A 14,145-nucleotide genomic window follows, 5' to 3' on the forward strand; every position below is an offset into this window, starting at 1 on the left:
TCAATTATTCTTTCATCTATTTCACTCCTAAAGCACCAAAAATAATAAATTCCCATTTTGAAAAAAAAAATTCATTGAAATGGGATTGGCAACCGGAACCATAACATGGAGCAAATTTCGACAAGAATCTTGATAGAAAATCCTCAGGTGTTGGACAATATTCCTTTTCCTGAAAAAAAAAAATTTGAAACCCACAAGAAGGAAATATACTTGATGCTTTTGAGCTTTTTTAACACTTTGAATGACAACTTAAATATAAAACATAATTCTTTTGTAGTGCACTCGCGAAAACATTTTCACCTATTACATAATTAGTAACCACACTTGTATTTTTATCTAATTTAATGAGATTTCAAAGAATTACCAGACAAGTGAAAATTTCTGTATACTGCAATAAATCTCTTTCTGGCATTTATTAAACTTAAGACAAAATACATACTTCTCTAGTTAAGTTATTTTGAATTGAAAGTTGGCCAGCATGGTGAAAAAGTAGGGTTGTACAAAAATAAAAGTGAGGTAAAATATGTTAATCAAACAAATCTAACATACTTTAAGTTTTTAAATAAATTGCAGTTTTGGTTAGTAGCGAGATGATCATGGTTTTGATTTTCGTGTTAACTTGGATTGCTAGGGCTCGAGCTGAACTTATCGATGCCTTAAGTTGTGTAAATTAGGTACTCGAGTTTCAATTTGACAATCGTATGATGAGTATTTTTCTTTTACAACTACAAGTGTCAAATAAGTGTCTTTCTATTTTCTTATTTTGTTTTAGTTGATTTATTTCTTTTCTAATTTAAAAATCCCACTTGGCCTCACCAAGTGGGATTCACAATTTTCTCTTGAAACCGGACAAACAATATGCTTGTTCAGTTTTCTTGAGAATATATGTGGTGGGGACAGTACTGTTACTCTCATTTTAATTTTATTTATTTATTTATTTTTACCTTTAAGGATGGTTCTAACCGTTGTCTGATATGCTCTAGTGTAGTGCGCTTGATGGGAGTATGCGACAGAAGTCCGATACCTTTACTCAAGGAAATCGCCAAAAGGGAGAACAAGTTTGAACTCGTCAACATATCTAGTTTGACCTAGTTTGACCTACCTTCACTCAAAAGTTTAAGCAAATGAGTTATGGCCAACTAAGATATATATTAACTGCTCCATACTATTTGCCAAACACTGAAACAGATTGGGAGCCCACCAATCTACCATTGGCTCTGATACCATTTGTTGGAATCGCCCAGCAGAAGCATAATGCCTTCACCCAGGGAGATCGTCAAGAGAGAACCCAAGTCTGAGCCAATCAACATATCCAGTTGAACCCACACTCACTCAAAAGCTTAAACCAATGAGTTATGGGCCAATTATGATATATATTAACTGCTCCACACTATTCACCAAATACCAAATAGATTGAGGGCCCACCAATCTACCATCGGCTCTTATGCCATTTGTCGGGAGCGCATACCAAAAGCCTAGGTTACCAACAAGTCCAAACCTAAGTATCACACGGGAGATATAGGTTGTTGTTGCTTTGACCTATGGCTCGATGTGTGAGAAGGAGATTGTTGGGGTTATCCCAGGGCTAGTGATCAGTTTATAAGTGTGAGGGAAAATCTCACTCTTTGAGCTAGCTTTTGGGTTGAAAGAGCCATAAAACTATTCAACACTAGTATTAGAGTTTATGGTAGATTGGTGGACCCTCAATATGTTTTGGTGTTTGGTGAATAGTGTTGAGCAATTAACATATATCCTAGTTCGCCCATAACTTATTGACTTAAGTTTTTCGAGTGAATATGCGTTCAACTGGATATATTGACAGGCTTAGACTTGGACTCTCTCTTGGTGATCTCCTCGGGTGAAGGTATTGAACTTCTGCTGCGCGCTTTCAACAAATGAACTGATGTTTGGTGAAATCTCAACTAAGGAATCTAAAGATCAATGTGGTTTTTGGGCGATGGACATTGTGGTGTAGCAATGCGGCCCTGATGGCAAACTTCATGGCAAACTTCATGGTAAACTTCATGGTTCAATTTGAAGAGAAAGACCAGGGATGAATGTGGGCAATAATGGAGATTTAAGTTGAGATATGCATAAGGATGCCTGAATTAAGGGGGAGCTGAACTCATACGTGAATGGGAGATTATTGAGATACACCCGTGAGTAGTGTTAGAAAAGTTTCACATCGAATAAATGGTGTGGTGTGGAACAATTAATATTTCCTAGTTTGCCCATATCTCTTTGGCTTAAACTTTTAAGTGAAGGTGGGTCCAATTAGATATGTTAACAGACTCGGACTTGGACTCCCTCTTAGCGATCTCCCTGGGTGAAGATATCGGACTTCTACTACGCATTTCCAACAATGCCAAATTACAGAAGAGTGGCATGATTGAATAAAAAATGACAAATTTGATTTCAATTTTAGAAAGAGAAAATCGATAAGAAATATATGCATACCTTTAAAAGTATATCATCAACGGTAACACTGGCATAAATAACGTGCACCTTTATATTGCCTTTCAGATTTTCCAGTATGGCACAAATAATGTGTACCCAAAAGTTTATAGAAAGAAAAAGAAGAAGAGAGAGAAAAATGGTCAATATCACGAAAAACCTTAAACTGGTACATCTGTAACAAATTTATCAAAAACTAATTTTTTGACCACAAAAGACCCCAAATTAGTAAACATGTGATAAATTTACTCTAAACTAATTATTTGGCTACCAAAAACCCCAAACCGATACACTTGTAACGAATTTACTCTCCGTTAGTTTCCTTTAAATTGAATTAATACCACGAAAAGGCACAAATCAATAAACCTGTGACAAACGGAGGGTAAAACCTCAAACTGATACATCCGTCAACTACCACGTGTCATCCAATTCAGCAATTTAACGGTAAAATTTAACGGAAACTAATGGAAAGTAAATTTGTCACAAGTGTACTCGTTTTGGGTAAATTAGTTTGGGATAAATCTATCACAGATATATCAGTTTTGAGATTTTGTGGTATTAATAAAAAAAGGGTTAAAAACTCCAAATTGGTACACTTGTGATAAATTTACCCAACAATAATTTGTTGACCACAAAAAACCCCAAACTTGTACACATGTGACAAATTTATCCTCCATTAGTTTCCGTTAAATTTTACCGTCAAATTCCTGAGTTGGATGACACGTAACAGTTGACGGGTGTACCAGTTTGGGGTTTTACCTCTCCGTTTATCACATGTTTACCAATTTGTAATTTTTTGTGGTGTTAACCCAATTTTACGGAGGGTATATTTGTCACAAGTGTACCGGTTTGGGGTTTTTTGTGGTCAAAAAGTTAGTTCAGGGTAAATTTATCACAGGTGTACCGGTTTGGGATTTTTGGTGGTCAAAAAATTAATTCGGGGTAAATTTGTCAAAGGTGTACCAGTTTAGGGTTTTTCGTGGTATTAAACCAAAAAAAAACCTCAACTAAAACCCCAAAAAAAAAACATTTCAAATTGATGATAAAAATATTTTCTTCAGGAGGTGATAAGAATATTTCAAGCATTGCCTGAAATAAAGGGGTAATGCCAGTGCCTCCAGCAAGCATCCCGAATGAACGAACTTAACCGGGCTTATACTTGAATCATCCCTTGAAATGAGATGAGCAAAAAATGTTTCAAATTGTTGACGAGTGAGAGAATAATTAATTTGGTAATCTGCAGTATATTAACCAATTAGGAAAATACATTTAAGAGCTCCCTATTACCACACCCCGTCTTTGATTTGGTCAGAATTACCACACCCTGTCAACTCTCAGGTAAATGTGGATACATCCTATTGATTTTGTCCACATCTTTTTGCCCATTGAAATGTTGTGATGTTTCAAGACCTAGATTGGAAGAGAGCATACGCTGTCGAGTGATTTACAAATGAGATCCATCCTCAAGAGCGACCATTTTGAGAGGTCATGCATGACAATAACGTGGCTGAGAATTAAAGAAACACTGGACAATCATTTCTTTGGAGCGTTTGGTTTAGCATTTTGAAAGCTCATCGGGGCCTGAAAGCCATTTGGTGGAAATTTGGGGTGTTTGGCAACCATTTGGCAAGGGGCTTTGGCGGTGAAAGCTGGCCTTGAAAAGGTTAAAAGCTCAATGCTGGTCTCTATACTAGCATTGAGCTTTCAGCATTTTTGGAAGGCTAAAACTCTTTATTAATGAAATTTTGTCAGGTTCCTTTTTTGTCCTAAAAAGCTCGTTAGAAATCCAAATTTACCCCTTTTGAAAAAACCAAAACGTAATCTCCTCCCTGCCAACCCCTCGCGTCTCTTCTCGCGTCTGCTCCAGACCCTCGTGTCTGCTCCCTCTCCCTCGCATGTGTTGTCTCGCTCAACGGCGCTCGCTCAACCGAGCGACCGCGCTTCTTCGCTTGGTCTCTCCCTCGCGTCTGCTCCTCTACAGGTTCAATCTCTCCCTCGCCTCGTTTTGGATTTTCTTTTTCGCCTTTTTTGGGGGTTACGTTGCTTGCTTTTGGGTTTTGCTAATTGTGCCCTCTTGATTTTGTGCTTGGGACTAAGTGATCGTTGGAAATTTCGACCTACATGTGGCTTATACCACTGGATCGGCACTATTGTTCGGCTCGGCTGCAAGCATTTAGCGTGATGGGTCGGTGGCTCTTCGCTTTTATTATTGTTGGAGTTGGACTGGACTTTGTGTGGTTGTGGTTTTAAGAATTGGACTTGCATAGGGTGATTTTATGTATTGCGACAAAGAATTTATTCTTGTTTGTCCTATTTTGAGTAGACACTGTTGAGAGATCACGTACGAATGGTCAATTGTTGATTGCGGTGGATCTGTCCCAATTGAATGTGAGGAGGGGGAGTTAGCTGATTGGTTGATGTCGATTGCGATCGTATCTTAGGTCCTTTGAGATTGCTATTTGTGTGTTAACTTGATTGATGCTCTTCCATTATTTCCCTTGGAAGAACTAGTCAAATTAATTAGGCCTATCCCATTTTCCTTCAAAAAGTTGTGTGCAAACTGTGACATTTTTTCTGCAGGTATCTTGGATTTAAGAGAATTGTTCCATTAGATTGTAAAAGGCTTATGGTTTTACTGGATTTGCATCAGATTGGAACACTTTCATGGAATAATTTTGAAGTTGATGTACATCTGGCACGTGAGAAGAAGATGGCACAGCCAAGTCATCGTAGAGTTATTGTCGATAAGCCCAAGGAGGAGGATTACTTCTATGCAAATCCTCTGGAGTGCCTTTGTGAGCAGCCTAACTGTGGTGATTTACAAGGCCCGGGCAAGAGGAACTCCAGTGAAGTCTCTAGTTGATTGCCGGCAATGATAAACTATCGTCATCTGAACATGTTCCACACAATATGTTCATGGGCTTGAGATTCAAGTTGATCTCTCCAAAAGTTGCAGCGCATGGTACAGCTGCTTTCTTTTTCCTTACAAGGAGATACGAAAATGCTCTTGAATTCGATGCACGAACTGCTCCACTTTCATCATCGTGAATGGCTTTTTGTTTGTCCATGATAAGAGGCCAACAAGAAGCAGCAAGCAAAGAATTCTCGCCTTCCTTTTAGGGCAGCTGCAAACGTAAATTTATCATTTTTTCTTGCCCATAGTTAACGATTGTAATCTGTTGAGAAGTCACTGAAAACGATTGTACATCTTGCTCTTCTTGTGATAATGCAGAATGAAAGCTTATTTTGGTTCATGTCTATTATTTTGGTTGGTTGGGTAAGGATCGTTTGAGATGATGACTCGAGAGGCATCTGCAATTCATTTTAATTTTGGTTCGGCTACAGAGATGGTTTCTTCTGGCAAAGCAGTGCCATGAACTTGTATACAAACGTAAGACTGGAGAAGTTTGGTGCTTTGCCTACTCAATGAAAATTGGCTGATCTAATACAAATCCCCGTAATTTCTTTTTTCCCTCGTAACTTCATATGAATTGGAACTCACTCGCCATAGTAAGGTACACAAATTGCCGATGATTTAAATGAGGAGGGTAGTGTTTCAAATGATATCTGACATGACACGTTTATGTCATTAAACAGCTATAAGTTTAAAAAATATTTAAGGATGTTTGTAATTTTTAAGGATAATGAATTTCTTTCCTCATGGCATATGTTACCATATTTATTGTAATGAAAGTTTTCTTTTTTTAATTGAGAAAGTGACCACTTTGGTGTGAATTTTTTCCATTTGAATTTTTTATTAAAAAAAATAAAATTTATTTTTTTTAATAAAATTGTTTCCACGATAACTTTAATATTATTGTCAAAATTTAACTTAAGGAAGTTGCAATAATTATTTTTTTTTCAATTTTAAACAAATAAAAATTAAAAAACTTAAATTAATCACCCAAATGGGCTTTGCAAATGTGTTTTCCACCAAGTGGCATTCCTTTCAAAGTTGCTTCTCAAAGCACATTTTACCAAACAGTCTTTGCATTTTCCCAAAGCCCTTTAGGCTAAACTGCTTTGCATTTCCCCAAAGCCCATTGGGAAAGCTGAACCAAACTTAGCCAACAATCTACCCACTTTGCATTACTATGCTCGAACAAATCCACTAAGAATTATTACTTAAGATTTGTCACGCCTAAAAAGATTACATTATGGTAACACTCTGGCAATCTTTTTCTTTTTCTTCCAAATTTAAAGAATTATCAATTCTTAAATAGTCTCTAAGATCTTTAAAATGTCGTACTTGTACAAAAAAAAATATGGTACCAAAAATGCGTTACCATCTTTGAAACTTAAATTCTATACTGCAATATATCTATCGGATCACAATATAAAGCATCTTTCACATTCATCACAACTTGAACTTTTTCACTAGCCATCGACCAATCTAATTGAGATTTCCGTAATCTCAATTAAGATGAAGCCTAAGAATGTCTCATTAGTCACTTGAAGCTTTATGTAAATAAAAACCTTCAATTACTTTTTATGATCTTACATTCTTACTAACTCCTCGAATAGAACTCGTTAATAACATAACTTCAAAATTGGTCCTTTCTAGCACCACAAAATAATTATATTTCAATACATCCAGAACAAGATTCATAATATTAAAGTATTAAGTCAATGACTAAAATACTTCCAATCATAAAACTTGGAGAAAAACCAACTTCTTCAAATTTCAATCTAAATGTCTCTCACGGCAATTTACTCTATTTCTCTCTATAAGATCAGATACCAACAAAAGCGGAACTTATCTTAAATCCACATTTCTAATAAAAATATCACTACTTAAAAGATTGCCACTTTAAATTGAATGACTATTCCCTCCCAAATCATTAATTTATCATGAAAATACATATTAAACAATGAATATTCGATTGACATTTACATGCAAATAAATAACAAGAATCTCGAAGTTGTCATTTTTTGGACGCTATCTTTCTCTAGTTATGTGTTTGGCAATGAGATCATTTCCTTATTAACTCGAATAATTATACGGAGGAATTCGCCCGATTAGAACTCGAACTGCATATCTTGCGTGTAACCAAGCTCGTTGAGATGAGCAGCCATTGCCTTGTTCATGGGCGGAGGACCACACCTTAGTATCTGCTACATTATAAACAAGCATTAAAAAAAAAATTAAAATGTACGGAATCATACTTTAGTTTGGAAACCAAGTATTTCTCAGATTCATGAAAAAGTGCATTTTTTTTTCTTGAAGAATAAAAAAGAAAATTGAAGCTCCCCAAAAAACAGATTACAATCACCAAAAGAAAAATTGCAGAGAGAACCAAAATTTCTCCCTCAATTATTGTTCATCTTTTTCAATCCTAAAACGCCAAAAATATTGAATTCCTATTTTTTGAAAAAAAAAAAAGAGGGCTTCATTAAGGAGAAAAGATTTCCATAACATGAATTGCAGAAGCACGCGAACAGCGGAGGGATTAACCCGTATATCAGAAGCTGGTGGTGGGCAGCGGGTTCGGATCATCTCCTTCGATATGTACCCGACTCCACCATTCCAATTCTCATGAGGCTGAAAATAATGCATAAACTGTTGGGGAAATTTGATTATCAATGAAGATAGAGCATCGTTATAGAATTTTGATGCTTTGATGCGTGATGACGATCACTGTCTTAAGGTATTATTTGCCATCAATATCGTTGCTGTCGAGTTTAAAACAAATATACCTCCGGGATATACACCAATGCCGCAGAGAAACGAGTCAAGCAATTACTCAATTTCTTTCTTGGAATTTCACCTTAAATGTGTTATTAAGGTGTATGAAAAGAGAAAAAGTGAGAGTTACGAAGAAGAAGATGTTGTTTGAACAATGTAATATGTTTGATTTAGATCTATTTATAGATAACCAATCAACACATCTTTTGAGAATACGTACCTTATCCCTACCATCATCACTTTTCATGTCAACAATCACTTCTTTCCGTATCCAATAGTCGTCCCTTTTCATAACTTAGAGTCGCCTCTTTTCATAACAACAAACTATCTCAACGTAAACATCTCTAGTCAATAATTGAAAATGGCAAACATCGATTAATGGCGAAACTAATTTTCGAGGGCGACACGCCGGCATAAACAGCGCATAATAACCGATGAACATGCTTGATATATCTGCCGTGTTAAAGCGAAGATTTATTAGCCACCTGAAATTTTCCATCACTGACCTGACTAAGAACATAGTACACTTGGAAACGGTCGGGAAATTTCTTGGCGAAGGTGTCTAAGTCTTCCTGCAAAATAATGTAGGAAGTCATTAGGATGCGAATATCGCTCCGTAGTTATACAATGACGAAGCTGAAACTGTCTCAATGCTTTGCAATCTCTTCAGTAAAAGCAGGACGAAAACCAGGTCAACTTAATGCAGAGCAAAATCAACTTCAGGGAAAGCATGAGTAACGGTTGCCTGAGATGCTCTAGTGGGGCGCAACAAATTACAGAAGAGTGGAATGAATGAAATATAAATGATGAATTCGATTTCGGAAAGTGAAAAACCGAGGAGAAATACACGCGTACCTTCAAGAGTATGTCGTTGACGGTAACATTGGCGTATATGAGGTGCGCTTTTGTTTTGTCTTTTGGGTTTTCCAGGATCGCGTGAATAAGCTGCGTCGAAATAGAAAATGTCAAAAGAAAAGAGAGGAAGAAAAGTAAGAATATTTTGTGCAGGAGTTGATGAGAGTATTGGAGCATTGCCTGAAACATGGGGGTGATGCCAGAGCCTCCGGCGAGCATCCCGAACGCACGAGCTTGACCGGGCTTATACTTGAATCGTCCCTTGAGATGAGATGAGATGAGATGAGATGAGCAAAAGATGTTATATTTTGTTGGCCAGCTAAAAAATCGAGAGGAGGGTTATCATCGGGCTCGTGTTAGACCGAGCCGAGCTTTGAAGTTAGGCCTAACTCGTCGCCCAAGCTCGCCCGTCGCAACCGGCGGGGGCTGAGCTTCGCAGCTAAATAGCGGTTCCCGAGCCGGCAAAAAGTTAACTCTCCGGGCCCGTTTGGCCCGGGCGAGAGCCCATGTTCAGATCAAGTTGAAAGCAGCTAGCTAGCCAGTAGCATGTACATATCATCTATAACTTGAGGAATTGGAGAACTAATTGGTACCTTGGGTCCTTTGACAGGAAGGTAGTCACCTTCACGCATCTCTCTGAAATGGTGAGACATCCTTCCTTTTGGGTACATCTAAAAGCATTCGCCAGATCAATCCATTACAACTTGGCCAAATCACAAAACAGTCCTGGCAATAATAGTAGATTAGCATAGTTTGATTAATGATTTGCTTTAATGAAAATATATACCTTCACAACCAATTCGAAGTAACCAAGATCTGAGTCCAGAGTGATGGGAGTGTACGGCCTGATAACTTCTTCGCCGTCTCTATCCTTCCCTCTGCTCGACGTAGATTAGTGAAATGGTAATTGCACTCCATATATTTACTGTCCATTATAAATTTACGAATACGCATTAACTATTATTTTTGAGAATTCGTTTTTTTTGTATTATACCTGCAAACTATGTGTTGTCCCACAGGAAGTCCCAAGACCGAAGTGGGCGTGGGAAGAGCGAATCTGAATCTTGCTGAGTTAGGGCTGATCTGGGTCTTCTTGACGAGTCTGAATTCCTTGAACTTCTTGGGGTCCAAGCAGCCTTAATGGACCATACAAAAATTGGCTACGATGTAATAAAATCGGCACACGAGAAGATGGTCGAATAGGTTTAATTTCACGAGATCTACGATGACGAGTGAAATATTTTAAATTAGAGGGACATACTCGAGCGCCGTGGAAGGGGGGAAAAAGACCGTCAAATCACACCGACCCGTCTCGACGTATATACGAAGTTTGCAAGAATTAATCCACGTAAATTAGGTCGTGAAACACGTCTCGTTCGTTTTGGAAAATTAGAAAGCAAACTATTTCCTCTCCCCTTGGATTGAGGAACACGTCCTTGGGGTCAGCTGAACCGCATTCGATTCTCTTCCTTCCAAGAATCAATGTCTAATTTGTCTACATAATTCGGTCCAAACACGGAAAGGTGCCATCAAATTTACCCTCTTTTCTACGCCATTGTCTGAATTCTAATGGAGCCAAACCCTAAAACGAGTAAATCGAGACGGCAGCTAAGCTACATATAGCTCATGGACCACGTGGCCCAGTCACCAGTGGACGAATTTTAGGGTTGTTAATACGTCGAACATCATAGCTCGTCAAGACATTTTTTTGCTAGGATGCTGAATAAGAAAATGACCCCTTCGAAAGCGAAATTAGAATTCTCCACGAACCTCTTGATCTGCTCCTCCTGAAAATGTAGATCCCAGAAATTAGAATCGCGACCAGAGCCAAGGCGACGCCGATCGCGTTTTCTCGTATCGATTTGAGAAGACCCGTATTGATGATGAATCCAAAGGGGGGCATGTTGAGAGACGGTTTCAGCTTTCTTTGTGCAGAGAAAATTAAAACATAGGTTAAAACACACGAACTTTGATTGTCACGACCATGTCTATACGTTGGTGCTTCTTTCTTTTTTGTTCTTTTCTTGTGATATGCTTTGCCTTGGACGTAGGTTTTGGCATCCATGGACGGCAAGAAGCATCAAGGGAGGGATCAATGGGGGAAAAAAAAATAAAAACAAAGATCGTTTAGCATATTGAAAATTCGAATTCCAAAGCTTATGTACATTAGGAGTATATAATCCCATAAACGAACAATATGGGATACTTTTAACAACCCATCTCGCATACAAGCCGGATTAAGAACGACCCACGTGGAATTTGATAAGCGAGGGGGCCGCGCGCGCGAAAACGGGACGGTATTTGGTTCCGACGTCATAATGGAAAGTCCATTTCGGGCAGTATAGTTATCATGGATTCATAATGTCCTGAGAAAAAAAAAGAAAAGGGGCACTTAGTACAACAACGTGGCTGAGAATTAAAGGAACGCTGGGACAACATCATATGGATTCGACGCGACGTTAGGAGTCGGTTAGCAAAGACGATTGCATTGTCGGTGGAGACGCGCGCACCACGTCTTCTTGGTTCCATTTTTTTTCATTTTTCTTTACATTATATATATTATATATGTTGGAGAAAATAATAATATGTTGATATATTGGAATTGACACTATCTGATGATACAATGTATTCTTTCTTTTTGTGTAGGAGTGGATGGAAGAATTTTAAAGATTATGAACGGCTACCACCGAGCCAAACTCGGTTAGGTTCGTTGTGTTCTCTTTGGATGCACTCGACGTTGGTCGTGTCGCATGACTACGTTCAGGTGTAGCGATAGGTCGCTCTGGTTGAATTCGGTCCACTTTGAAACCGTCCTGAAATCCGTCGAGTTTAGCAATGTCGGTATCGATCGTCGAGAACCGTCGCTCCAAACAAAGTAGCGAGAAAACGCCGATTAGCAACAACTCAACATCCTTCAACGGTAGCGATTCCCTCGCGTCGAGAAATAAGGAATCGCCATATGCAAAAAATCATATTGATTATTTCTTTTTTTTTTTGTTAGATCCATTGCCGGTGCGAGATATTACTTACCTACTAGCTCCGGTGTACATTTTTCTCGTTAAACTGAATATCGAAACGAGAAGCCGTGTCCCTTTCTAAGTTGTTGCATCCTCCCCTAAGCCCTAATCCGTCTATTTTCCTACCTTACATTCCTTTTCTTATCCTACCGTTGAAATCTAGAAAAGGCGCGCGTACCGACTTACAGAACACTTTCATTAATTTGTGATGCAACGGTCGATTAATCGCGGGATTCGACGATGTTTTCGCCTTTCCTAACATTTTTAATCCCCGCTACTTAGAGAGATGCAAATTAATAATAACGGCCTCTCCAAAATCATCACGTCTTTGCGATGGGGACTTTTTGTGGTTCTTCCCCTTTTGAATGGATATCGATGTGCTCGCTTCAATGTCAAATTCACTATCTTATTGTGGAAAATCGCAGGCGTGGAGTCAAGGTCAACCACCATCTAGAAGGCTTATATTTTTTAAATATAAAAAATTTAAGATCGGACGTGGGGAGTGGGTCTCTATTTTGACCATTCCTTAATCAAATAATTATTTAATTGCAACATTTCAATCAATCTTGGACAGCCTATCAAGAATGGAATTGGTGAAAAATGACGTACTTTCTAGAACCCATTATTTTAGATTAAGTGCGGACGAACGAGAATTACGTAATTAACACGTACCCAATTGAAAAAAATAAATAAATAACCTCCAATTTTTTTAAAAAAAAAAGAGCCAAAAAAACAAAGACGTGTCGATTTGAAATTTGTAACTTGAGGTCGTCATTGCATAACCTATCTATGTTAAGGATTTCAACTCATTCGTATGATACGAGAGATTCTCAAAATCTAATAATATATTTTTAACACGTCACTTGCTATATTTATGTTTTGTCACGATATTTTTATTTTGTGTTTTTTTTTATGTTTTGTTTTGACAATTATGATTGTAGGCTCTATGTGCTTAGCAATAAATAGATACATAAATAAGATGGGTCGGCCCTATGTCGGGCAGTCATCAATCTCATTTTTTGCCATATTTTCTTTATCAATTATGGAAAAAAGATTAGGTATTATTAGGACTTGATACTTGCTTTAGAATCAATATTCTTCTTCTTCTTTTTTTTTTTATGATTTATGGAAAATTAAGGTCCAAAACCTTGTTGCCAAAGGGCAAATTCACACGAGGAAGTTGGACGACCTCCTAGGCACTTTTGTTTATAGTTAGATTATGGTGCAACACTTGTGCTAATAATGGGAAGGATTCCTTGGACCTTTGTCTAAATCAGTACAAGAGCAGAAGACAAAGGGGAACCCAAACAAAAATTTGTGAATTTAATTGAACCACGTAACATTTTTGCCTCGGACTTGTCGACGTATTATTAGTTGCGTCCGTCCTAAATGTCCGTCTCCTTAATGTAGTCCGAAATTCGAAAAAAAGAATTTAACTTCGAGCACTTTAATTTTTCGAAATACCGATTACATACAATGCGAGAAAAAAAAAAAGAAATCGGTGTCTTCGACAAAATCCTTCTAAAAATGATGTTTTCAATTTTTTATGATGTTTATTTCGAGATTAGTTAATCCCGCTAGCCTCGTTTTATGTAAGTAACGGTCGTATCGTTGCACATGCATGTCAAGGAGGAAACAGTAGCCAAATTTGACTACGCAACTTCATTCGAACACTTAAGCTTGCCGGTTCGTCCAACCATAAGCAAAAACATGATCCGCAATTTCCGTTTCTCACTGAAGAAAAAATAATATATTTTTGTTTTATTGAGCTATCTAGATGTTTGAAAATTTGGTGATATTGACATTAGAATGTTTTGGTTATTCTCTTTTCTAATATTGACTTATTATAATTGAAAAAAATACCACTAAAAATCTCAAATTGTTATACAAGTGCGACATTTACCGCCAATTAATTTCGTGTAACAAAAAATCAAAAACCGGAACATTCGTGCTATATTTACTTCAAACTAATTTCGTGTCATAAAAAAATTAAATCGGTACATCCGTGCCACATTTACCAAAAATTTAAGGTAAAATTAGGGATTCCAGCAGGTTTCCGAAAACGTGAGAGGAGCTCCCAGGGAAAAATTCGTTTTCTTCATATCCAACTTCCTCAAAACAACGTCGTTTATG

At 37.6% G+C, this 14,145-nt stretch overlaps 1 protein-coding gene across 1 annotated transcript; it reads right to left on the minus strand.

The window, feature by feature from the left end:
• Positions 1–7,441: 7,441 nt before the first annotated feature.
• LOC115663360 (NADH--cytochrome b5 reductase 1-like) lies at positions 7,442–10,930 on the minus strand. Its single transcript, XM_030585368.2, has 9 exons — positions 10,766–10,930; positions 9,990–10,131; positions 9,783–9,873; positions 9,589–9,666; positions 9,176–9,256; positions 8,996–9,085; positions 8,647–8,712; positions 7,910–7,996; positions 7,442–7,566 (listed from the first exon to the last, which is right to left on the minus strand). The coding sequence occupies exons 1-9, from the start codon at positions 10,896–10,898 to the stop codon at positions 7,474–7,476; spliced, it is 861 nt and encodes a 286-aa protein (XP_030441228.2). The 5' UTR covers positions 10,899–10,930; the 3' UTR covers positions 7,442–7,473.
• Between the last annotated feature and the right edge of the window lie 3,215 nt (positions 10,931–14,145).

This window comes from Syzygium oleosum, unplaced genomic scaffold (genome assembly GCF_021117445.2).
Source record: "Syzygium oleosum isolate NSW1041296 unplaced genomic scaffold, Sole_v2.1 Sole_v2.02, whole genome shotgun sequence".
Classification (NCBI taxonomy): Eukaryota; Viridiplantae; Streptophyta; class Magnoliopsida; order Myrtales; family Myrtaceae; genus Syzygium; species Syzygium oleosum.

Bases quoted from the DNA above. Each gene is read 5' to 3' on its own strand.
- LOC115663360 (XM_030585368.2), bottom strand. From the start codon at position 10,898: ATGCCCCCCTTTGGATTCATCATCAATACGGGTCTTCTCAAATCGATA. The intron at 10,132-10,765 runs GTTCGTGGAGAA...TGGTCCATTAAG, and splicing joins CAGGAGGAGCAGATCAAGAG to GCTGCTTGGACCCCAAGAAG. The intron at 9,667-9,782 runs GTATATATTTTC...GAATGCTTTTAG, and splicing joins ACTTCGAATTGGTTGTGAAG to ATGTACCCAAAAGGAAGGAT.